The 24,339-nt window shown below is 44.3% G+C and overlaps 1 protein-coding gene across 8 annotated transcripts in view; it reads right to left on the minus strand.

Moving 5' to 3' along the window:
- Positions 1-1,803: 1,803 nt before the first annotated feature.
- PALM2AKAP2 (PALM2 and AKAP2 fusion) overlaps positions 1,804-24,339 on the minus strand; it is a 416,273-nt gene continuing 393,737 nt past the window's right edge. For 4 of the 8 annotated variants that reach the window (XM_036990574.2, XM_036990580.2, XM_036990575.2 and 1 more), the window contains 3 exons: positions 13,402-13,580; positions 8,229-8,267; positions 1,804-2,957 (listed from right to left, as the gene is read on the minus strand). In XM_036990574.2, coding sequence (XP_036846469.2) covers positions 2,859-2,957; positions 8,229-8,267; positions 13,402-13,580 — 317 coding nt within the window. In that variant the 3' untranslated portion in view covers positions 1,804-2,858. The remainder of the gene's footprint in view (positions 2,958-8,228; positions 8,268-13,401; positions 13,581-24,339) is intronic. The other 4 variants (XM_036990572.2, XM_036990581.2, XM_036990579.2 and 1 more) reach the window with 2 other exon arrangements.

Raw genomic sequence — 24,339 nt, forward strand, 5'->3', positions numbered from 1 at the left:
CGGAGCAAGGATACACAGCAGCCATCCGAAGGCAGCAGAACGGAAGGAGCAACAGAGATGCAGGGGCCCCAGTTAAACAACTTTGTGACTATGGGCGGGTCACGGATACTCTGCACTTGTTGCCGTATCTACACTCGGAACTTGGACCAAAGGGCTCTCTGCTACAAAGCGCTTCCGGTTCAGTCAAAGCCCAGTTGCCTCTCCAGCAATTCCGGGAATTGTGTGTGGTCTCCTAAACTTTCCTTTCAGCTGCAAATTCTCTTCTTAAATGTAGATTGAAGAGGCCTACACGGGCTCCTTCAAAACGGAACAAAAAACTTCCCATAGGCCTTGGGGGCTGTTTCCTTTGCTAAAAGTGGGGAGTTCATCTATGTCATGATCTATGTCCTATCGGTGGTGTCTACCAGAAACAGAACCTGTCCAGAAAACACAAAGCAGTTTTCACGTTCTGGGCACCGCACAGAACCACTCTGCTCTCCAGCCCTCCTGGCCGCCGCTGTGCCCCTGGGCCACCCGGAGCTGCTGCCCCAGCTATTTTTGAGTCACACGCCTTCCTTGGGAAGGCTAGAAATCCTCGGGTGAAGCATCCTTTCGGAGCCTGTCAGGACGTCTCAGCTAACACAGACCTCACTCTCCTGGGGGTCCATCTCCATGCCAGCTCCGCCCTCTGCCCCTGAAAATGAATTCCTTGCAGCAGGCATCTCGTTTGTTTTGTGCCCCCGTGACTAGCACATTTTGCTCAATATTCATTCAACATATTTAGGAGAATGAACCATAGGAAGCTGGGACCACCCACCCACCTGTAGAATTTGGCTTCAAATTGCAGGCTCCCTTGGCAGTTTTAAAGGATCCTTGTAAGTTAGCAAGCAGACAGTTCCATTTTTACTTTGTGCCCGTCACTTGTCTGTGAATAAACTTCCCCTAAAGTCAACACTAATGTAATAGAAGTAGCAGAGGTAATGTGCCTAACATCCATACACAAATTCTGTGGAACCGCTTCTCGTCAGAATAACGTATTAGCTTATGACAGAACAATATTAACACAAAAATGAATTTTAGTGAGGTATGACTTAATTATTGCTTTTTTTTTTTTTACCTATATTTTTAAAACAAAGGGGAAAATAAGAAGGCTGGCCCGTTTTTTTCTCATGGCCAGGATCTAAAACGTTCTCATCCAGAAATTTAGGGCACCCAGTTATTGAACACCCTTATCGTATTGCTTTAAATGACAAAAAGAGTAAAGCTGGCATCCTCTGTAGTATACTAAGCATGAATACAAAACATGAGAATAAATATGACACTTTCCTAAACGTCAAATTACAAAACTGCTCAAAACTTTGCAATTGTGACTCATGCAAATGCCATGTTAGGTCAATATAGTATTACAAATACCGCGTCCGCTTGGTGCCTCTATATCCCTTTTCATAAAAAAGAAATTCTCACTCACTCCTGACACTGGCAAACAGCTCTGGAGGAAATAACTGTACACTCTTGTCCTATGATCATTCTGGAATTTTAATCCCCACACGTGCTTTACAGAAAGGAGAGCAGGCAGGTGAGGAGGGAGGGAGGGAGGGAGAGGGGAGAGCAGGAGCGTGCACGCGGGGGGCACGTGCGCGCGCGCGCGCGCACACACACACACACATCTTCAGCATTTGTGGCTGATGCCAAGCCTGCACTTAAACTTCTATTCTATATTTTTCTCTGTATCATTCTGAAAAACACTGTTTGCTCAGCAAAAATAATTTCTCTTACTTCCTTATTTTCCCTTCCTTCTCCCTCTACCGTTACGACCTTTCTTTATGTTTCCTTTCTGACTGATCCAAAATAATCTAACATTCTTACTAAGGTCCACTCTATAATAGAAAATATGGTTATAAACACTTTATTTCTTGTCATCTACCTTTCTAAGGCAGAGTTTGCCCTTTTTTTCAATTATTGCCCCTCTAAAAATTCCCCTACCATCTTGAACCAAGCTGTTCAATGTGTACAGATTGTATACATGTATATATTCCCCCTTCCCATCATAAAAATAGTTGCTGCACACTAAATATAGTTTTCATATGAAGAAACAGAATTGTGAAAATGTGTTCTCATAAATGGCAGATGAGTCAATATGACAAGCAGATGAGATCCTAAAGCTAAAATAACCCATTTGGTTTGGCTTTGTCCCCTTCTCCCCTTCCTAATATAGAATAGATCGTGTTTGTAATATGAAGAAATGCTGTCTTAAAAATAAGGATTTTATGTACTATGATAATTAATAACTCCCAATTAAAAACAACAAAATGTAAGAGAAATGGGGTCCTAATTCCCTCTTCTGGGAAAATATAGGGAGAAACATTATTCATTTTACGGCTGCTGGGTAAGTGTTGGTATCTCAACACATCTGATGCTGTGAGCAATGGGTGGGAAGCTGGTGCAAGGGAATACCAACGTCTGGTGCCTGCATATCACACCAGCCTGGGCTCTGCTGCTGCTAACTGGCCCCATCGCCATTATTTTTCCTTATTGCCCAGCAAAGCTGATCTCAGTTCTCTCTACAGCAACCACGTTGATTTGCTTGCAACTTCTCTGTCCTCTCGGATCAACTGTGGAGTGGCCCAAATCCAGGCAATTCTTGGGAGTCACAAAAATATTCTTTCTCTTTTGACTCCAGGGTGTTAAGAGTTCGATGGGTAGACTTCTTTTTCACTGTCTTTTTCATCATTGTATATTGCAGCTTCTGGCCTGCATAAAGATTGGTGAGTGTGTTTGCACTTTAATAAGTTCTCCATTAAAATGCTTTGATGTGTTGATTTCTTGGTTCCTTGGTAACCCCAAGCACCAAAGAAGCTTCCTGGGTGGAAGGAAGTTTATTATTCATTGTCCTCTTCCTCCTGGTTGGCATAGATCCCTGCCTCCCAGCGCAAAGCCAGGGCACTCTTTCTTCTATTAACTCTTGTGGCCTCAAGGACCTGAAGAGAGAGGGGGAAAAAATTACACAGAATCCATGGGTGTTAACTATGTGCACCAACCAACTTCTCCATTTCTTTCCTTTTTTCCCTGTCTCAACAGCATCTAACGAGAGGAAAGTAATAAAGCGTCTGGTACAGCTGGGAGGTAGGAGAGAAGGGAAACAGAGAGGGATGGGAAGTTCTGGGTATACAATCATTCCACAGTCAAATTTAATTTGCTATTTGATCCACAGCTTCCAATATAGAGAGATTTAATTTTCCTGAAATGTTCTGCAGGTTTATTTGAACTGGACTTGACTATGCACCAAATTTTTTGATTAATAAAGCAGCTCTCCACACGCTATATATAGATCAGCCTTGTCTGATGGAAATGTTGTGAATCTGTGCCATCCAATATGATAGCCACCAGCCACATGTAGCTACTGAACACTTGGAATAGGCTTAGTGTGGCTGAGAAACTAGGCATTGAATTCTAATTTCGATAACCTCATGGAATTAGCGATTCCCCTATTAGACAGCATAGCTGTAGACTGTCTTAAGTGTCTTTGTATACAAGCAAACCAGAAAATAATTCCAAACAATTGGGTCAGTGTGGACCAGTGTGGATTCCATCAAGCTTTGTGGACCTACATTAAGACATGATCATATTTGTATCACAAAATCTACTTTGGTCTGGCAAAACTTGAAAGAGGAATGAAGTGAGAAGAAAAACAGCCTCTCCGGCCAGTAGAAAGCCATCTGAGCATCTGATCAACATTAGGGCTACTGATGCTCATCAGTGAGGCTACCGGGCAGGCAGCCGTGGGGATGAGGCTTCCCTGCCTCCAGCTCACTGGAGTAGCTCCGAGGTGAATGAAGTTTAGGCTGCCAACATATAAGAAATGGCTTGATTTCATGACACTGTACCATACAGCAAGCTCATGTATGCCACCCAGTTAAATTACCGTGGCATTACGTTAGGCTGTGCGGTTTCTGATACTAAAGAAGTCTAGCCAAGCCCGGGCTAGTTGATTATTCAAGCTGCAAGAAAGGCTGTGCTCACTCTAAGAACAATCAAGTTGGCAAGGGGGCAGAGATGCTGGCGACTCCAGGGAGTCAAGGAGACGCAGGATACAGGCAGCGGGGTGGGAGCAGATGCAAGCAAAGTCTGGCTAGATTAGGGGTCTGGGGTGGGGGGTGGGGGTCCATCTCAACCTGCTTCTCTGCACCTCTGACAAATGAATGGACTTCCCAAAACTTCAGTGTGCTTTCTTCTAGGAAGCCTTCCCTAGTCCTCCCCAGCAGGGACAGCTGGACCTGACATGTAGGACACACTCAATCATGTCTCTTGAATGAATGAATGTTCATCATTAAGCACATCATCCATGTCATCAAGTGTCTTGTTTACAGGCATACCATGGTCACTTACTTAATATCTGGGAATAAGAAACCAGGAGGAGGAAAGCACACTTCCAAATCTGGAATAGTTCTGGAGAAGACTCTTCCGGTCAGTGTGTGGTGACGTGGCTCTGAGAAAGAGCACTGGGCTGGGACTGTTAGTCTGAGCCTTATTTCCCACTTCGTCCCTGAACACGCTGCTGTTGCTCATGGCATCTTGTGTCTCAGCTTTGTCATCTGTAAAATGGAGACAGCACTGCCCTCCTTCACAGGCTTTCTCAGGAGGCAGTGCGGACTCTGAGGGCCAGCCAGGTCTAGGTTTAATTCCTAGTGCCTCTGTGACCTGGGGAGAGTCACTTACCCCTCTGCCTCAGTGCCCTTCCACACAAGATGAGGACAATAAAGGCTATGGTAGAGAGGTGGCCTGAAGAATAAATGAGGTACTGTCTGTAGAAGATTTGGCATGGTTGCTGGGGCACAGTAAGTTCTCAAAGAAGTTATTTCTATCATCACGTGAAGGAGCTTTATAAACTAGGAAGTGGTATTCAAACACAAGGCATTTTTGTAAGGGGCTCTACAGTGTGTAAAATGGACATCTATTCATCTTGCAGATTGAAGATACAAACTGAAAGGTTTACATTAAAGTTAAAAATAAATCTTAGGTTCTGGAAAAGAGAGTCTCCATCCTTTTCAGATATTCTTAGTCTTGGTATTTAAGCCTGTTTTAATTCTCAGTAACCTTGAGTAAATACAGTTTGCTCTGTTCTTCAGAACATAACTCATCTTGGAATCCATCTCTGCATCCATCTTACAGGTATTTACTGGGTTCCTACCAAGTGTCAGGCACAGCACTGCACACTGAAGATAGAATAGTCTCTTTCCTTATGGAGCTTAGTCACAAACAGCATAATGGGCAGAAAAGTAATATTTATAATTATGGGAATATTTAGCACAGCTTGGGTTTGAGCATCTAACTTGTTGCATCTCAAGTGATTCCTGTGAGCCAATAATGAAGCCTGTCTTCTTTATTCACTCCCCTAACTTGTAAACCACATAACAGGATACTGCATTTCTGATGAAAGCTGGAAGCCTCTGGAAATGGCATGGCAAGAAAATAAAGGGATCGTTCTTACAACAGCTAGCAGCCTTGCCATAAAGGCATCTTTGGGTACACAAGGCTGAAGATCTAGACTGACTCAGGGGTGAAATCATCCTACAACTGACCTTTTGAAGATTTAAAAGCCATGCCCTCAGGGAAGGTATCTTGGGGATTTTTGTTCCATAATTAATTCAGAGGTGTGTGTGTGTGTGTGTGTGTAAATCTCTAGCAAATCTAGTACTCTAGTAATTAATTCAGAGGTGTGTGTGTGTGTGTGTGTGTGTGTGTGTGTGTGTGTGTGTGTGTGTAAATCTCTAGCAAATCTAGTACTCTAGTTACCACTACTGCCTATTAAGTTTATTTCCTAAAGTCCATTTTCCTTTCCTTTCTGGGCAAAAAAAGCACTTGCATCTGGGACTCTAATAATAGTAAAACTTAGACGTACCACAAACCATTATTTGCACCCTCACTACTGTTCTATGGGCTTTATACCATTATCACTCCCATTTCACATATGAAGAAACTGAAGCCCAGGGAAGCTGAGCAACTTGACCAGTGTTACTCAGTAGGAGGAAAAGCTAAGATCTGAATCCAGAGCTCTGGGTGCAGAGTCAATGCTCTTTGCTCTTAGGCCACCAGGCTAGACTGCTGCTCAGTGGCTACAAGGAGTTTGGAGGAAGAAGCACCAGAGAGCGATAAATGCTCTCCAGAGAAATGGAGAGAGAAAATAAGCATAAAAAACAATAGAAAGGCCTGGTTTAAGGCTTGATCATTTTCACAAATTAATGCAAATTTAGGTCTGATGGGTGGGGCAAAAAATAAATTTTCTTTGAAAAACCCTCTAATATTAATTTTTCTCTCTAGTGCTTAAAGAATTCAAGTAAACTGCTTAAATCTGCTTAGCAACCAACACCGGCAATTTTATTTGGGGGAAGTGAAACCAAAGACAGATGTGTTCAATAATATCCACCCTATTTATATTAACATTTTATCTCCCTATCTCCTCTTTAACTGAAGATAGACTGGGCCCAGTTTTACCTACCTCAGATATATCTGACCAGATTTTCATTATTCTTAGCTTTGTTGATTCAAAGGGAATATGGACCTAGGGCCTAAATTTCAACTGCCATCCTCTAGATGAGAACCACAATTAGACACTGAGGGAGGTACATGTAATGATATTCTCAATATGTATTTTATACCTTATGAAAGAACATTACTGATAATCGTCAGCTCCCACCTATAGTTAATTATAATTATTTTGCAAAAAGGGAGATTTTTAAAAACATATTGTGCTATAGGTTTGCACAACCGATTTGAGGAGTAATTTGCAATAGGCAGTAAATGTGGAGATGGATAGGCCCTATACCCAGTACTTCTATTCCAAGATATATAGAGAGAAATTCTTCTGTAGGTCACAGAAAGAGATATGCATAATAACATTCACTGGAGCACTGTTGTAATAGAAAGAAAGAAAGAAACAGGCTACATTTCCATCAATAGAAGGATGAACAAAACGATATACAATGGGATACTCTACAGCGATTCTAATGAATGAACTATAGCCATAAATATCAATGTGGACACATCTAAAAACAATGAAGACACAATCAAGTACGGAACAGAGGATACCACAACCTGGTTATCACTTCTGGAGAGTTTTAAAACATGCAAAACCATAAGATGTTATTTATGTATATAAAACATGAAACACAAGTATAAAAACATGCCTGGAAATGGTGAACACCAAACTTAAGAACAGTTACCTCTGAGGAGAGAGACGGGAACTGGGAGGAGTAATCAGAGGGCTTGAATGGTATTTGCAATATTAGTTTCTTTTTAAAATATTGGGCAAGTATTAAGTAATAAGAATGGACACAGCTGGATAGGAGGGCTTTATTATTTTATTATATCACCTTATTGGAACTTTTGAATGCCAACTCCATGACATCAGAGACTGTTCTGTTGACTGCTTTATTCTCAGAACCAAGAAAAGAACCTGGCATGTAATAGGGCCTCAATAAATTAACTGAATGAATAAATGAATGAATGGACTCTCTCTACAAGTCTGCATATTGAAATCATCCTTTAAAGATAAGTATAATAAAATGCCATTGAAAGAAAAAAATATGAAAAACATTCTGCTTCCCCATAGCAAAAAGAAAAAAGAAAAATATGGAAAAATGAAAAAAATATTGTGCTCTATCCTAGTATAGGTATTGGTGAAATCTGCGTAAAGGGAAGTTGTAGGGGTAAGGAGGAGACTTTGTGGGAAATTCAAAGCTTAAGGAAGCTTCCAGAATGAAAATACAGGCTTGAAAAGTGGGGGTAGGGAGTTGTGGGGGGACTGGGATGGTTCACGTTTGCAGTCACTTATCCTGAAGCCCTGGGATGGAGCTCCCTGGATTTGTGGTAAGGTGAGCAAAGGTCAGAATCAACAGCTCAGTCCTCTTGAGCTCACTGCTTTCTACCAGACCAGAATACATTTGCTATCAGTGCCTGAACAAACTTAAAAAATCCAAATGGTCCATCGGCTGTGCCACCGAGTCCAAACATCTTCCAGACCCATGCATGGGGCAAGGTCTCCCCCAGGCCCGCCACACAGCACAGCACAGCACTGCAGCGTGGACCCCAACATTCCCAGGCAGCCCCCCAGTTCAGGAAGGGCAGGGAGGAAACACGGAGACAAGCTGCTTTCCTGCCGCTCTCACTGAACCCATCCGGAGGTGGCAAACCACGAGTGCATGCACCTGGGTCAGGCATGCAGACGGCCAGACGAACAAGGGGACAAGTACCTCGGAAGTCACCTTGCAAGACAGTAACTTAGAGGTGTACTGGCAGAGGGAGAAAGAGCAGGGTTAGTGCACGGCAAACACACTCACAGAACACCCCCCTCCCACCGCCAGCCGCTGGGAACTGGCTCCACGCCCGGCGTGCACAGGAGACCATTACACACCCGCGCAACGGCTTGCTTCATCTGATATTGGTTTATTTAAAAGTCTGTATCTTTTGGAGCAAATAGATACCCTATTCTTCACTCATAAAAATATCAGATAAGCCACACTTCGTTAATTCAAGATGTGTTGCTTGCATTTTCTGTGCTTTGAATTAACAAGATTCTTCCCTCCCCCATATGCAGCCAGCTGCCCACCAGGAAGGTCCTGGTGGCCATTTTGGATTTACTAGAATCTGTAGCCAAATAGCCTTTTCTCTTCCTGGAGGCTTCTCTGGGCCCCAAAGCAGTCTTGTACCTTGTTGTTCCATGCAAAGAAGACACTAACCACAGATACGAGTTGGTCTGAATGCAAGGTCTGTGGAGGCAGATTCTCCGAAGCTGAGCTCAGGATGGCACTGCCTAGGGAGACCACACAGCCTCCCTCATCACTATCTTGGGGCTTTGATAAGTTCCTGAGGGCGGGGTGATAGTGAAGGAGCTAAAATGACCCTTTAGTTACAGCAGGAACTCACGAAAAGCTCAGGGTGGTCAAACTAAGAGAAATAACAGAGAAGAGCTTGGAGGTTCTTCATGGAGAACCCTGGGCAGCCACCTGCAGAACTGTGGCGATGATCTTGCATTTACACTGCTTAGGACATTGGAGGCATTTATTGGTTTTTGGCACGGGTAACCATACACTGCTTAGGTGAAGTGTGTCCGCGATCACTGACGGCTTTGTATGTGAAGCCCTGGAATTACAGTTCTGGGATGATCAGGCTGGTGGCTGGGAGCTGATGAATGTGGGGCTCTCCTCTCCTTGAACCTTCCCAGGTGTGAGAATCCAAGGGAAAGCTGGGCAGCACAGAGCACTTTTTTGTTGGCTGTGGCTGGGCTTCCCCGTAGAGCCTGGGGTGTGGGGGCCCTGGAGGCGGCGAGACTTCCTTCACTCACTCAATGAGAGTATGACCACAGCTCCCGAAGGGTGTCCTGGTCTAGCGGAAAGAATTGGGGAGGCCTTCTCTGACTCTAAGACAGGCAGGGATCGCTGAATGAACTCTCAGAACTACTCTGCAGGAAAGGAAGAGAGAACACAGGGAAAACATAGCTCCTAGGCTGGCTCCTGGAGGTGGGGATGGGACTGAATGCCTAGGAGGCTGTAATTTGGCCTCAGGCCAGCATCCCTCAATTGAGAAAGGGAAAGCAAATCCACCACCATGCCCAAGAGCATCAGTGACTCAAGAACACATCATCTTCCGAGGCTCTGGTCAGGCTGGGGATTGAATAATTAGCCAGAAAAACAGTGTTTCCTAAATATCCTTCCTTTTCAAGGCACCAAGAAACCCTTTAGGAAACTATGATTCATCAGTCCACTGTGTGCTACGTGGATGACTAGAGATGACAGCAGGCCCAGATAAGAGGACACTTCCAGATAAGAGAACATTTTCAGATAAGGGGAACCCACAGTAATAGCAGGACTCTGCATCTGGGTGTGCCATGTACACATTGCACAAAAGCACCAGGCTGAGGGGGTCGGTGCGGTTGGAGCTCAGTCCCTGCACTCCATTCACCATGTGGCCAGTGCAGGGCTGCGTTCTTACAGGTGAAAAAGGAGCTTTTTTCTAATTCTCTCAAAGGCCCTGCCAAGGCTGGTTAACAGCTAGGATACAGGGGTGGGGGTGGGGATAGCAAACTCCTTACCTCCAAATTAGCTGAGGGGTCCATTACTAAGTGTGGCATGGCTGAAGCCTTCCACATGGAGACACTCAGTGACCATGCCACATGGTTTCTAAGCTGCCCTCTCTCCTCCTAGAGACAAGGAATCCAGCCCGGGTGGGTGATGATTGCGGGCACCTGCTCAAGGTCTGAGCTGGTGACAAGGATGGCCATTTGGGGGATAACTTTTTAAGAAAAGGGGCTTTTTCTGGTTCTTTGTTATCCATTTTTTCACTAACTGCAAAAACAGCAGAACATCCACAGATGACTTAACAGCACCAATACGGTGGCTCCCGGGTAGATGCTCCAAGAAAAAGAGATTCACGATTTCATCTTCTGTCTTATGTAATTCTCTGAGCCTTTCACCTTGTTTCCAGAAGGAGAGAGGAACAGCTCAGAAACATGGAAAGGCCACCAGCTGCAGTTCCCGCCACACCAACCCCCCTGGCAGGGAATTCCATAGGCCACAGGCCTCCTGCACATGATTTTGTACTTAGTGGGAAATTTTAAGCTGAAAATAGCTGGGAACAGGACTCCAGAGATCTCTGCTGCTCTGGGGGTAGTGGGGACACTGATCCTGTTTTGATGGAATGTTTTACTCAGGTAGGTTGGCAAAAAAAGTTACTCATGGAAACCACAGGCATAGCCTCACGTGGCTCCTCTATCTTCCCTTTCTTCTGTCCTGCACGCTCACTAATACCATTGGGCCTCTTGTATCACTAGACAGACTTGCCAGTTACCCTGGTTTGTTTTTAAGTCTGCCTGATCTGCAGAAAGCAAATAAGAATCTTTTCATTCAACTCATCAAGGGTTTTGGTCTTGATCACTTGGGAGGGACTCCAAAGTGCTGCCCAGTGACCTACTGGAAGGAATGCTGGCAGGTGGAGGTCCCAGGGTGACACTGGACTCAGGTGAGCCACGTGAAGCTCCTAGAGAATGGATAATCTAAGGAGCTGATTTTGTCCGCAGAATAATGTATGTGAAGGTGCCAAGGAAAACAGAACTGACAGCTTCTGGGCCAGGGATGCCACTTACACAATTCAAGCATCAAGCAATCCATCTGCTTCCTAATATTATCCTCCCAGTATAACCGACAATTAAAGAAGGGTCCATGATCTCAGCTAGGAAAACAAGTGAAGACTTAGTCAACACATTATCTGTTGATTGACGTCGGTATAACAGAAAAGAGCCCCTCAATCAAATGGGCTAAGAGATGGGCTAACAGCTGGCTCTGAAATGAAGTCTCCTGATGATCATATATTCACCTTAGAAGGAATCCAGGTATGTTTTTTGCAGATTTGGGATTCATCAAAGAGGATATAGTGAACTGGCTAGATTTTGTTTTGTTCCTAAGAATTTTTAACAACAAACTTCGTTCTCTTGTAATATTAATAACAGTGTAAAACACTTGGCCTTGAATTCAAGATCTGGGGATATTAACAGCTTGACACCTAGTTAGTAGGTTTCTTCCTTATTGATCATGTTTATTTATTTGAGAAAAATAGAGACAGGAGGCTGCCACTTCATTGAGTGAGTGCAGGGCCATCAATATATGAAAACACTGATTCCAAATAGCTTCGTTGATGCAAAGGGGAAATCCACCCTAGCTGGCACTGGCTGGGCGTCAGAGTTTGCATGAAGGAGGCTTCCAGCCTGTGTCTAGGAAATGGTAAGAGCAGGCTCTTCACTTCTGTGGGCAGTGGTTTCCTTCAGCATCTGTACTTCAACACAAATGGAATCGCCAAAGATAAGCAGAGGGTGCGTAGAAAACACCGGCACGGCTCACACGCAGAGTGGTTCTTTCTGTCCACTTTCCCCTCCCCAAACCAGAATGCAAGGTTCTCCCAGCAAAGTTACATAGTGTAGAATCTGATACATAGTGTAGAATCAATGGGAGAAAAGAAGCCACTTATACCACTATAAGGTCAAACAGGTCACAGCTCCAGAGAATACCTAATGTAAACTCCTTATTTCAAATGGGGCTGCAAAGAAGGGCTGGCTAAAATGACTTAATGGGCCAAAAAAGTCTTATGGGCTCAGCAAAGGAGCCCCAGCTGCAGAAATGTTTGCAGCAGTCATGGAGGGACAGGCTCATCGCTCTGTGCACAATGGGGAACAGGCCAGAAATGCTCCAGCCTAACAAAGTAGCTGAGTTGATATTCCACGCCATTTAGACATACCCCGCGGCAGAGCCAGGGAGATGCTGAGTGAGTTGGCAGGCTGCTCTAGGTGAGACTGCGCCCTTTACCTTTCTTTGCCACTGAGTATTTTCAAAGTATCTTTCAATATCTGGCTTCAGTTACATAAATCCTTTAATGTAGCCATAATGTAGGATATGAAAGACAGTATTCAGCATGGAATTCCTACTGTGAGCCCAGAGCATTCAAGTTTAAAGTGACCAAATGATTTATCATCCAAACTGGGGCACTTTTAACAGTGAAAGGGGATGCTATTAATAAATACACCAGGACAACAGGCATAAACCAGGACTGTCCCGGGTAAATGGGGACAACCAACCCGAGCTGTTATGATTTGAGTGTAACTGGGGGAAGGAGGGGGTCATCTCTTAAATGCTAACAGATTGGGGCCAGCAGACTCCTAGGAGGCTGGTATGGCCCCCTGAAGCTGATCCCCAGGCTCCTGGCTGTGGAGGTTGTGTGGAACAACGGCTTTTAAGTCTCTTTCTGAAAAAAATCACAGAGCAGATGACTTCCTTCACGGTCAATGTGAATGTCACATGCCCTGTTCTTGGAGTTGGGGTGGCAGGGTAGCACTGTGGTTTTTAACTGTCATTTTAAATGGCTCTTTCCTGCCAAACTGTATTTGTGAGCTTGGTAACAGCCTAAAATACACTTAGCCTTTTGAGCACTGGGTGACGTTTATAGGGATTGTCCAGAGTGGATAAGCTGAAGGAATGGTATCGCCATAGTTCTCCAGAGAGACAAAACCTCTACAGAGCAGATGGGGGATGAGAGAATTGAGCTTCCTGTGCTCAAAATCAGTGGGCTGATTTTGGGGTGCTCACATCCTTCCTCCCGCATTGCCCCTGCATCTTGTCTTTCTATACACCGACATCTCATCCACTAGCCCTGCCCATGGGCCCAGACTACACTTAGCTCCTTGCATGAGCGACATTTTTGAGAAACACGGCAAATGCCGCAAACCCATCCTGGGCATGTTAGACCACGTATTTGAGGATCGGCTTCGGAACCATGGTGCTGGCTGGACAACCACATCCGCATGCGGGCCCGAACCAGAACGCCACATGCCCCACTGACGCTCGCCCTCGGAGGTGAAAGAGGAAAGGAGGAAAAACTTACACTACTATCATCCATCCTCTCGCGCCTTTTAGATTTGTGTGTCTCATAGTCTTCCATGAGGGTCTGCATCAGATTCTTGGGCCGCTGGGATCCGGCGGCCTCTTCGGGGGTTAAGTCAGGCTGAGAGCCGGGGCCTTCAGGTGTGGGGGATGGAGGAGGTTTGACTTTCTCTATTTTCCCTGAAACAACACGAAGAGAATACCCTTTCTAAGCTTGTCTGCTCATGACTGCTTTCAGAAAGAAAACTGGCAAAAAAGCAACCTCTGACAGAGACAGGTACCGGAACAGTGGTTCGGAGGAGGTCATTTTATTACAGAGATCCAAGCACTTCAAGGATAATGTCACAAACCCATCCAGCAAAGAGGGCAAGACACCGGTGCTAAAAAAAGAGGCCTCTCAGGCACTTTGCAAATATGGCAGACAGACCGACAGACAGACACTGGCTCCAGTTACTGTGGGGACATGTATTCTATCACAGATCAAAGAATTAGACTGTCAGAGGTGGCAGGGCCTTCATGCCTTAGAGGCCCACTGCTTATAGAAGAGGAAAGTACATTCTACAAAGGGAAGGCCACAGTCACCAGGAGTCGGTTGTGGTGCCCAGGTCTCTGGTTTCCTCACCAGGCTCTTTCCTCCATATCAGAGGCCATCCACCATTAGCTGGCCCTGCTGGGCTTTTTGCATGGACAGCACGATGCTGTAAAACCTGCAAATGAGACCTAGGCTTGTCATCCCAGGCTTACATCAGCCACCTTCATTCTTTACCTTACCTGCCAGGTCCTGAAAGCAGGCTTTGAGATCCCCAGGCCTTAAGGAATGAACACCAACAGAAGCAGCTCCAGTACTGTGGCAGAGGTGGGCACCAGACTTGGGGAAGGTGAGGTTTAGCTTTTGCAATGCCCTGCAGAAATTCTCAGGGTAAGGAGATCGAGTCAATAGCGACAGTGGTGTAGGGACTCTAGGCTTTCATTAAGACCCTCTGCATGCCTTCTTCTTGGGGAATGCCAGGCCCGGACTGCTGGTCCATCAAGGGGAGGGTTTCGTTGCCACAAGAGCCCCCACTGCACCTCTGATAAGTGTCTTCAGGTGCAGTGGTCATGTTTTTCCAACTATGCCCTTTCTGGTGACACAGATAGACTCTGTGAACAATAAATGTGGAGGAAACACACAAAATAAATGGGGCCAAGTCCAAACATTTGGAAACCACCAGGGGAGGTTAAAGACCCATTTGACCCCTTCCAGTCCCAAGTTGAAGGTGACTTATGTCTTCTGTCTTACTCCCCAGACACTAATTTGGCAACTGCCTGGGGTAGCTGCAATCACAAGGGAAGCCTGGGCACCGTGTCACTGTGTGGGCTGCTGGAGCCCTTTCCTGGGCATGGATCTTTTTGATGGGAGCTGGACAACTGCCTGCAGTTCAGAAAACCTGGGTTTTAATTCCTCCACTTCCATTAACTAGCTGTGTGTTTACTACAGACAATCATCTAATGTTCCTACTCTAATCTTGGGTTGATCCCTTAAATTCTCTAAGCTGCAACCTCCCTAGCTATAAAATGAGAATATCAGAAGAAGTTCTCTTTGAGGTCCCTTTAACGCAAACATTTTGCTGTTCTATCAATACATTTGGCAAGATAAATTCTTACTAGTGTTTTTTTTTTAAAGCATACAGCCATGACTTTTGGAAATGTAGAGGGAAGTCATTTATAATACACAAGACACTCTATCCACAGAGCCACCATTATATTAGCAGCAGTGAAACTCACTGCTTTGACCTCAGGTCACTGATAAAGTCTTTTGATTTTAAAAGTAAGGCAATAAATATCTCAGGGTTAATTCACTAGAAATAATTTGTTTTTTTATTATGGAAATTAGGGAAAGTAGGGACACCTACAGACCCATTAACTATATGAAATACTTACTGAGGCTTGATCACACCTGCTCTTTCCTTCTTTTGGCCCTCCCTTCCTGAGGTATTTTAAAGCAATCCCGGACCTTAGTAACACCCCTGAATACTGAGTATGTATTGCTAAAAATTGTGATTGCCTTTTTAAATGAAGCCTCAAGGCACAATCTAGCACAGTGGAGAGCATGCAGCTCTGGAGCCAGCCACCCGGATGTGATGCCCCTATTCAGCAGCCAAACGACTTTGGGCAAGTAACTTCCTGTTTTTCTATCTTAGTTTCCTCATCTGTAAAATGGGTGTGATAATAGAGATACCTCCCTCATACAGTTGGTATAACGACTAAATTAATATTTAGAGCAGCAAACACCCAAGAATCTAGTTACTATTTATTTGGATTCTCAAAGAATAGTATGTCTCTAGGGTGAGAATGCAGTTTCATGATATTCTACATTAAATATTTGCAACCCTTCTAGAACCAGGAATACACACCAAATCGCCAGATTGATCATTTTCTTACCGACCTCTGAAGTGTCCAGATCATCCCCCACCAGGTACTCCTCCAACACTAAACTTGTAGAAAGCACAGCCTCTATCTACTGCCTCTGATGTCACCCTTTCTCACATGCCTCACAGCCCTTTGTTTATGCTTCTCTGAAACCCCTCAGTATCATATCTGGCTGTTAATACTTCTCTTCTCAATTAAGGTATAAAGTTAACCAAGGATATTGACCATTCTGACCTATTATGAATCTCTTTCATTCATTCTAATGTAAACTGCATTAGAACAGGACCTTGTCTGTCCCAATCACGGCTGGGTCCTGGCATCTACCATGGTATTTATTCAACACAAGGTAGGAGTTCATGTTTGTTGAATGAACCAATAAGAACACTATGAAATATATATACCAGCTACTTATTAAATGTTTGTGGGTCGTAACAGAATTCCCAATAGAGAATCTAATAAAAGAGTTAAAATGTCTTCACCAAATACATAAAATAAAACAATCTAGGTCTACAGAAGCAGACTTAATGGCTTTATAGTAACAATGAGCATTTATATGGCATTTCACTTAAAGGCTGCATTCAGGTCATTTGATCCTTACAAAATCCCTGGGATATAGTCAGGATGGATGTCATGACATCTGTGAATGGTTTAGGCCACTGAGACTCAGATGCTACGCCAGCCCAGGTTATATCAGCTAGAGTAACAATCAGAATTAGGTCTGGAACTCAAATTATGTTGACATGGCTCAATTATGTAATGGGATGCATGATGAAAAAGAATTGTAAAGAGGTGAGGGGTTACTAGAGGGAAGTGGCTGGTCCACCGTTAGACATTTCCTGCTTATTTCTCAGTATTCCCGCACAAGAACCCATCCCTGGAGCCAGTTTTACCCATTACAGCCACTAGAGGTCACATGAGTAACAGGAAAGAAGGACTGGCTTGGCGGGTCTGGGACAGCTGCTTCCAAAGAGGCAGCTCAGGTCTTCGAGACAATGGGAGGTTTAAGATAACCAAGCTCAAGTCACAGCCTCAGGTGAAGCTGTCACGGGTCCCCAGATAAAGGAGAGACCGCGCCCCTCCCCAGACTTCTGGCCATCCGTCTGTGTGGTATTAAGGAAACTCAGCTTGACCAAGCTTTTCTGCTGAGCCCTGTGATCTCCAACCATCCTTCCCCCAGTAGGGTTCAAGTCACACACAGGCATTCTGTATGCCACCTAGGAATTGCACAGACTACCAAAAAGCTGGAGAAAAACCCTGTTCCACCCAACATCTTCCTCAGATGGCCTTATTTTGCAGACAATAGTTCTTTTGATTAGGATGGTTAAAAAAAAAAATTTAATGCTCTTCCCGCAGTGGTGGACACTGCAGACAGCACCATTGTTTGACTTTCAGACATCTGTATATAGATGGGATGCAAATGGTCAGAGGCCTGGGAAGTCTATCTCAATCTATGGTCCTGTAAGGCCCTTTGAAATTCTTTGCCCTGAGGACATAGAATCTCCAGTGATGGTTATCTCTGGCACTACCCAGCACTTCCCTGGTACCCCCAGGTCCCATCCCCAATTGCCCCATCAAAACATGCTCCCCAATCATTGATTCACTCAGTGAATGACTGACTTGCTGGGGACAGCTGAAAGTGGCCTCTGTTTTCAATGATAAACCTCCTGCTGTCAATGTCTACTTCCCTCATCCGGACTAAAGACTCTACAAAATAGCTCTCTTGAAGGAACCCAGTCACTGTCCCTTGGAATCAACATGAGCATAACGTGTCATGCAGACCTGTGTTGGTCTTGGCCGAAGGCTGGTAACTGTCATTCACAGAGCAGGGAGCAGGTGCAACACAAGCCCTGTGACATTGGACATGAGAAACCAACAGAACAATGCTAGACTGGAGTTCCACGGGAAGGGAAGGAGACATTCTTAAGTTGCTTTCACAAACATGATTTTGCTCAAACTCTTCCATCTAGCGTAATTTTAGACTTAAACTCTTAAAGGGGTTTGAGGTCAAGCAACTTCACTTGGGTGGGACAATTTCAAAGGCATCTCTAAAGTGTGTCCTATTAGCCTAGCTTTGTGAGGTAGTACTCCATGCCACAAATGAAGGCACTGGTAAACACTGGGTTCAAAAAGGCTTTCAAAATTAAATGAGATCAATTTCTTTCCCAGAGGATTTCTCCAAGGTTTCAGTGCTGATATGATTGTGAATCACTAATTCAGGCATGGGCCTGTGGTGTTTCTCAAATTTATTTAACCAGAGAGCCTCATTTCATAGACTCCCTCCCTGTTATTACCTGAAGAAAAACAATCTGTGACATATTGTTCTCTAGTATATAGTCAACCAGCTCCCAAGGAACTTTGGGGCACAAGTTCATCTAATAATTAAGTATAAGCACAAAAGTTGTGTATAAGAATTTTCACCATGTTTTTTTTATAACTATACATGTGGAAATGACCAAGATATCTCACTACAGGAGAATGACCAAAGGAGTTATAGCTCATTCAGATGATGGAGTATCGCTTAGCCCTTATAATCATGTCTTAGTTTCTCAAATTTAGAGGAATAGTTAAATTAAGGTCATGAGAAAATATTAAAATTATATTCAGAAAAAAAGCAGGTTACAAAAGCAGATATCTTGCAGGGGTTTAAGAGTATAGGCTCTGGAGTCAGACTGCAGGGTTTGCTCCTGGTTCACCACTTACTAGCTGTGTGGAAGAGAGGAAAGTGCAGGCATGACACATGGTAAACACTTCATCCGGGGAAGGTAAACAGTTTTGTGTCAGGCAGAAGAGCCTCCACAAAGATGTCTAAATCCTAATCCTTAAAACCTATGAATGTCCTTACATGGAAAAAGGACTATACATGTGTGGCTAAGCTAAGGACTTTGAGATAGGAAGACTATCCTGGATTATCCAGTTGGGGTTAATGTAATCATAAGTCCTTATAGGAGAGAAGCTGGCAAGTCAAAGAGAAAGATTGGAAGATGCCACTGGCTTTGAAGATGGAGGAAGGGGCCACAAGCCAAGGAATGCAGGCAGACTCTAGAACTGGAAATGGGAAGGGCATGGACTCTCCCAGAGCGCCTCGGGAAGAAACACAGCCTTGCTGACACCTTCACTTTAGTTCAGAAAGATACTATGTTAGCCTGCTTGAGCAGCAGTAACAAAATACCATGGACTGGGTAGCTGATGCGACAGACATCTTTTTTCTCCCAGTTCTGGGGGCTGGAAGTCTAAGATAAGGGGGCCAGCATGGTTGGGTTCTGGACTCTTCTTGTCTTGCAGATGGCAGCCTTCCCACTGTGTTTTTGCATGGCGCAGAGAGAGCAGTAGCTCTCTGGCGTCTTTTCTCAGAAGGGCACTAATACCCAACAGGAGGGCCCCACCCTCATGGCCTGATGTAACCCTTAAGTAACTCCCAAAGGCCCCACCTTCACTGGGGTTAGGGGCTCCAACATATGAATTTGCAGGGGACACAATTCAGTCCATAGCTGACACTTTAGACTTCTGGCCTCCAGAACTGTAAGATAAAAAATGTATGTTGTTTTCAGCCACCAAGTTTGTGGTGATCTGTCACAGCTGTGATGGGAAACTTATGTAAATATAAACCTGTATCATTTTCCATGCACATGTGTACGTGGAGAAAAACTAAGCAGGGAGCAGTTAGGGTTGGGAATCACCTTAATTTTTATCTTTATTTTCCATTTTTTTCTACAATAAGCATGAATTGATTTAAAATATAAACAAATCAGAAACCTTTTCTTTTAAATAAGACTAGGCTTACTGAGAAAAGTAGATACAGCTGCTTGCTTTAACTTTCACGAACCAGGCAGATGCCCAAGCCTTTCCATCTCACCAGGCGGCACGTATCCAGGGGAGCTGACTAGCCAGGGCCTTCCCAGGGCCTCTGAGAAGCACTGTTCACAGCCGGACCCTGGCGCTCACAGGCTGTAGCATGGCGAGGCACACTAAGTTGCAGAGGCAGCAGCTAAATTTCACTCCAAATTAATAAATGCTGTCTGCCACCATGAGAAGAAAACTAAGAAATGTGAATTTTTGTGTCCTGTTTGTTCTTTATAAACAGTTAAACCACTTTATGGTTCAGAGAGAGAAAGCCATGTCTTGGCTACCCTTAGATTTTTAAAGAAGACGGATTTCTCTCAGGTGCCTGTGACAGGCTGTGCTGCCCGGGTTGGGAGAGAAGGCGGGGCAGGGAGAGGAGTCACAGCTCCTCCCACTCAGGAGAGCCTGAGGCCTGAGTGAGGAGCGCACATCCTCAGAGCACAGTGTTGCCATCCCTGTCAGCCCAAACGCTCCTTCCGTAGGACCAGCACTAATTTCTAAATAGCCAAGGATGTGGATTGCAAAAGTTTAGAAAATTATTTGTCAAACATTGTGATTTTAGTGATTATTATATTCCATATACATGGTGCCTGAGCTCTTAAATCAAAGATCCTTTGTTTCTGCATTTCTCAAAAGAAAAGAAAAAGCCATCACCCACTCCATTTAGAAACCAATCCAAATGGAACGAAGACGCCCACCAGACATGCCTTGGCCGGGGCCTCCTTCAACAACCTCCTTTCTTCACGCAGCACTGGGGTGAGATTGCAGACCTCTCATACGACTCACGAGGCACCAGAAAGAAATGAGCTCAGCCTTGTATTTTCAATTTCATTTCCTCCCAGCTAAAGGGAATATCCTGTCCGTTAGGCCCAGAGTACAGGGGATGTGTGCTTCCAGCTGTGACCCACACAGGCAGGGCTGGTCCTTGGCTCTTTCATCTCCTTTTGGGAAGGCCCAACAGGTGGGAGACTGCAATGATATGAATCTTCAGATGACAGTCCGGCTCAGAAATGAGAAATACCCCTGCCAGGCAAAACAAGTCTCAGAAACCTCCAAACATTACTACTTAAACGTTGGTCTGCGGAGTTGGATGAGTTGATGCTAATGGTCATTCCCTATGAACAGAACTGGAGGATGAAACCTTCAGAAGGAAAGGGCTCTGCTTCTCCAGGGGCAGCAGAGTTTAAGACGGAAAGAGAAAAAATAAATGAATGAAAACAGGAAGAATGAAAATTATAGTAAGTAGCAATTCCCCCACCGAGATCTTTTTGTTACATATAGTTGTACCAACACGCTGGGCTTGACTTTGGGATGATTAACCCACCAAAAGGGAAAGAGAAAGGTAACATTTTTATGGACTTGAAATGTTATCACTCTCTTTTGAAATCACAGCTGACTATTGAAAACTAATTCCCGAACTCAGATTTTTGTAAAAGAAACTTTAACTCTAGGGAAGTAAATATGAGAATATCCCAACTAGGAAGAGAAAGCAATTTCATAACGCATGCTCTGCCGTTTCTTTCAGGGTCACAGAAAGCTACAGAAGGGCAACGCATTAAGTCATTCCACTAAGGTTTTCCAGGCCTTTAATTAAAACATAACAGTAACTGTAATAACAACAATGGAACTCCTCCTGGGAGCCTTTGGTGCACCAGACCCTGTCCTCACTTATTGATGAGGTTGCTACTAGTTTATTCTCATTTTACTGGACAGGAAACTGAGGTTATGGAGTTAGAAGGTTATAGCTTGGTCACAGTTAGCAAGCAGTGGAGTCAGGATTTGAACTTGACACATAAATCCAGAGATGTGACCGTCACTTTCAGGCACCTTATTTTCCTTGAACAGCCTTTTTACATATGGTATGAATTTGTATTTCAGAAATCAAAAAAAAAAAAAAAAAAAGAGATGGGGAATGCCTATGATATCAGATGCACACAAGTTTTGGGGAACTTCTGAAATCACGCTCAGGGTCATGAGAAACAAAATACCATTCCAAGAAATACAAATGTATTCTTTGGTGCTGTAATGGCCTGTCCTGCACACTCCTCCCACCACCACCTCTAGTCCTCCACCCCCTAATAGAAGCTTATTCACAAAGATCAAATGGATCTTAAGTGCCAATCTCCTTAGGGAAGCACACAGCAAGCCACAAAGCCAACGAGAGACACAGTCATATCCTGCCCTGACTCCAGCAGTCACAGGGGACATCCTGCTTTCAGGCCTGGCTTTGATTAGCTCATATTTCTTACAGGCGTAGAGCAGAGATCTTACGAGAATTAAATTCTTCCATTCATCTTTTCTTTCCCAGCTCAAGCCCACGTCATTCTTTGCAAGCGGTTGAGTTTGATTTTTTGGGCAGCCTCTCTCCTAATTTGAAGCATAGAGTAGCCATGCAGGGGGTAAAGGGCAAGCAACGAGGATACCATGTGGGGTGCCCAGCAAGGCATGAGTACCCCAAGAGCTACCCCAGACATTCTAGATGTTTCAGAAGAACCAGAGCAATTACCAGGGACAGCAAACCAGCTTACAGAAGGGAAATAAGCTGGTGGGAAATGGAGGCTTTTCTGAAGTTCTGCTTCCCAGAAGGCAGGACACCAAGGGCTTGTCACGGAAAAGCAACTGGAGTCTGTATCTTTTTGGGAGTCAGGCTGACAGGTTTAACCACAACAGTTGCCCTCTTCAAACCTTTGAGGAGAATGTCCAAAAGGAACTTTGAATTCTGTAATTTGAGAATTCTAGACTTCATTGTATATTTACCCCTTGCCAAACACTGCTTTAACCTAGCCCTTTCTTAACAATTCTTTCCCAAATGGCATGCATTAAAAAAAAAAATGAACACATATATTTGCTAGGTTCAGACAGATATAATATGGGAGCTTCTGGTCTGAGGCAAAAGGATCAATCTTAAAGGGCAAAAGGGAAGAGCAGAAAGTAGTCATGGTGCTCGATGACCATCAGTAAACTCATACATTTGCCTTTAGTCCCACTCCACCAAACACATTCAGTTAAAGGTGTGAACACAGGCCTGCTCATCCTCAAATTAAGAAATTGATTCCTTGCTTCAGTTACCCAGTTCTTCCAAAGATTTCAGTGAACGAGTCTGTCCCTGGAGTAAATGACTGCAATTCCTACTGGGGGTGAACTTTCAGAAAAGCACAGAAGAGCAGTCAGGCCAGACAGCTGACACGGACTGGGCTAGCCCCTCCGCCACCTGCTCCGATCTTGAACAGCACCGGCAGTTTTGCCTACTGTAATCGGGAGCACTGGAATTAAGTTCCGAAGGCACAAGGGAGCCATTGCGGGTCACTAGGGTAGCACTGGGAACAAACTCATCCATGCAGGCCATGCAAGCAGTGGACTGCAGGGCTACAGTGGCTCCGAAAAGGGGGCAGGAGGGACCCAAGAAAATGCAGGGGGACAGACCTGAGACTGGGATAGGGCGGACAGAGCCCAATCACCATAGTAGGAGAAAGGTGCTGTTACTACACACCTCATAGACCTCAAGGGCAGAGCGGCAGGTTCAGCAGAGGGCAAGGGTGTAGAAAGAGTATGTATGGACTTTGGAGTCAAAGGAGCCTGGATTTGAATCTGGGTCTGCCACTTCCTGAGAGGCCTTGGGCAAATTACCTAATCTCTCTGGGCTCTGGTATTAATTCTTTGAGAACAGGATAATATCACAGGTCCATGATCCCTTACATACAATTCCAGCTTTTAAAAAAAGCTCTGAAAACCAAGTTTCGTCATAACTTATTCAGCAGCAAAACCTGATGTGAACTGGCATCAGATTCTTCTTTGTCTTTATATGTCCCACTTAATGTAAGTAACTCTACCTAAGCTTAACAGCAGAAATCTAATTTGAAGACAGGGTGCTGCCCTAGGCCCCACCTGGATGGGCTAAATAATAGTTACATACATTGCATGGCTTTTCTAAATAATACTATATACAGTTTACGGCTTTTCTAAAATCAGAAAAATTCTGAATATATCTGGCTTTACAGGTTTGGATCTCTTATATTACATCTTAGTGGGCTGTTGGGAGAATTACATGACCAAATGAAAAATAAGATAATGTATGTGAAATAACTAGTACAGAACACAGCTTTAAGGTTTTGACATGTCACAGCCACCATTAGGTTTGTGTTACCAGAGAACATTCAGGAAATACAGCAGTAAACATAACCTTACTCCACAATGCTCCACATCAAGCTGCAGTACCTGCGCACAGCCAGCTGGGTGTACAATCTGTGCCTACCTGCAGGCAAGTGAGGCTCTGTGTATCCCTGAAAAGCAGCCTCTCTCAGCTGGGTCTCTGATGGGCCACCTGTTTCCAGTACAGACCTTCAAGCGGAGCATCTCGAGTGAGATTTGGACTCATGCAGCTCTAAGTCAGCATGGGACAAGCCACCAAGCTCCGTGTCATGAATATTGTGCTGACAAATATTTTATTTTCTCTCTAAGACTTTCTTTGTGATATTTGAAGACAATGAAGGGGAAAGAAAAAAGACCCGGTCAATCATCTTTATAATAATGCAATGATCATGTCATGTACAATCTTACTTCAACCTGGCAACAGAAGCTGAGACTCTTTAGATATCCTATTTTTATAGGATGCATGATTATCACATCTTTCCACACATTAAATGGCATGAACAGATACTCCAAATTATGGGACTCAATATCCATACCTTTT

Source organism: Manis javanica, chromosome 2, assembly GCF_040802235.1.
Source record: "Manis javanica isolate MJ-LG chromosome 2, MJ_LKY, whole genome shotgun sequence".
In the NCBI taxonomy this organism is placed as follows: Eukaryota; Metazoa; Chordata; class Mammalia; order Pholidota; family Manidae; genus Manis; species Manis javanica.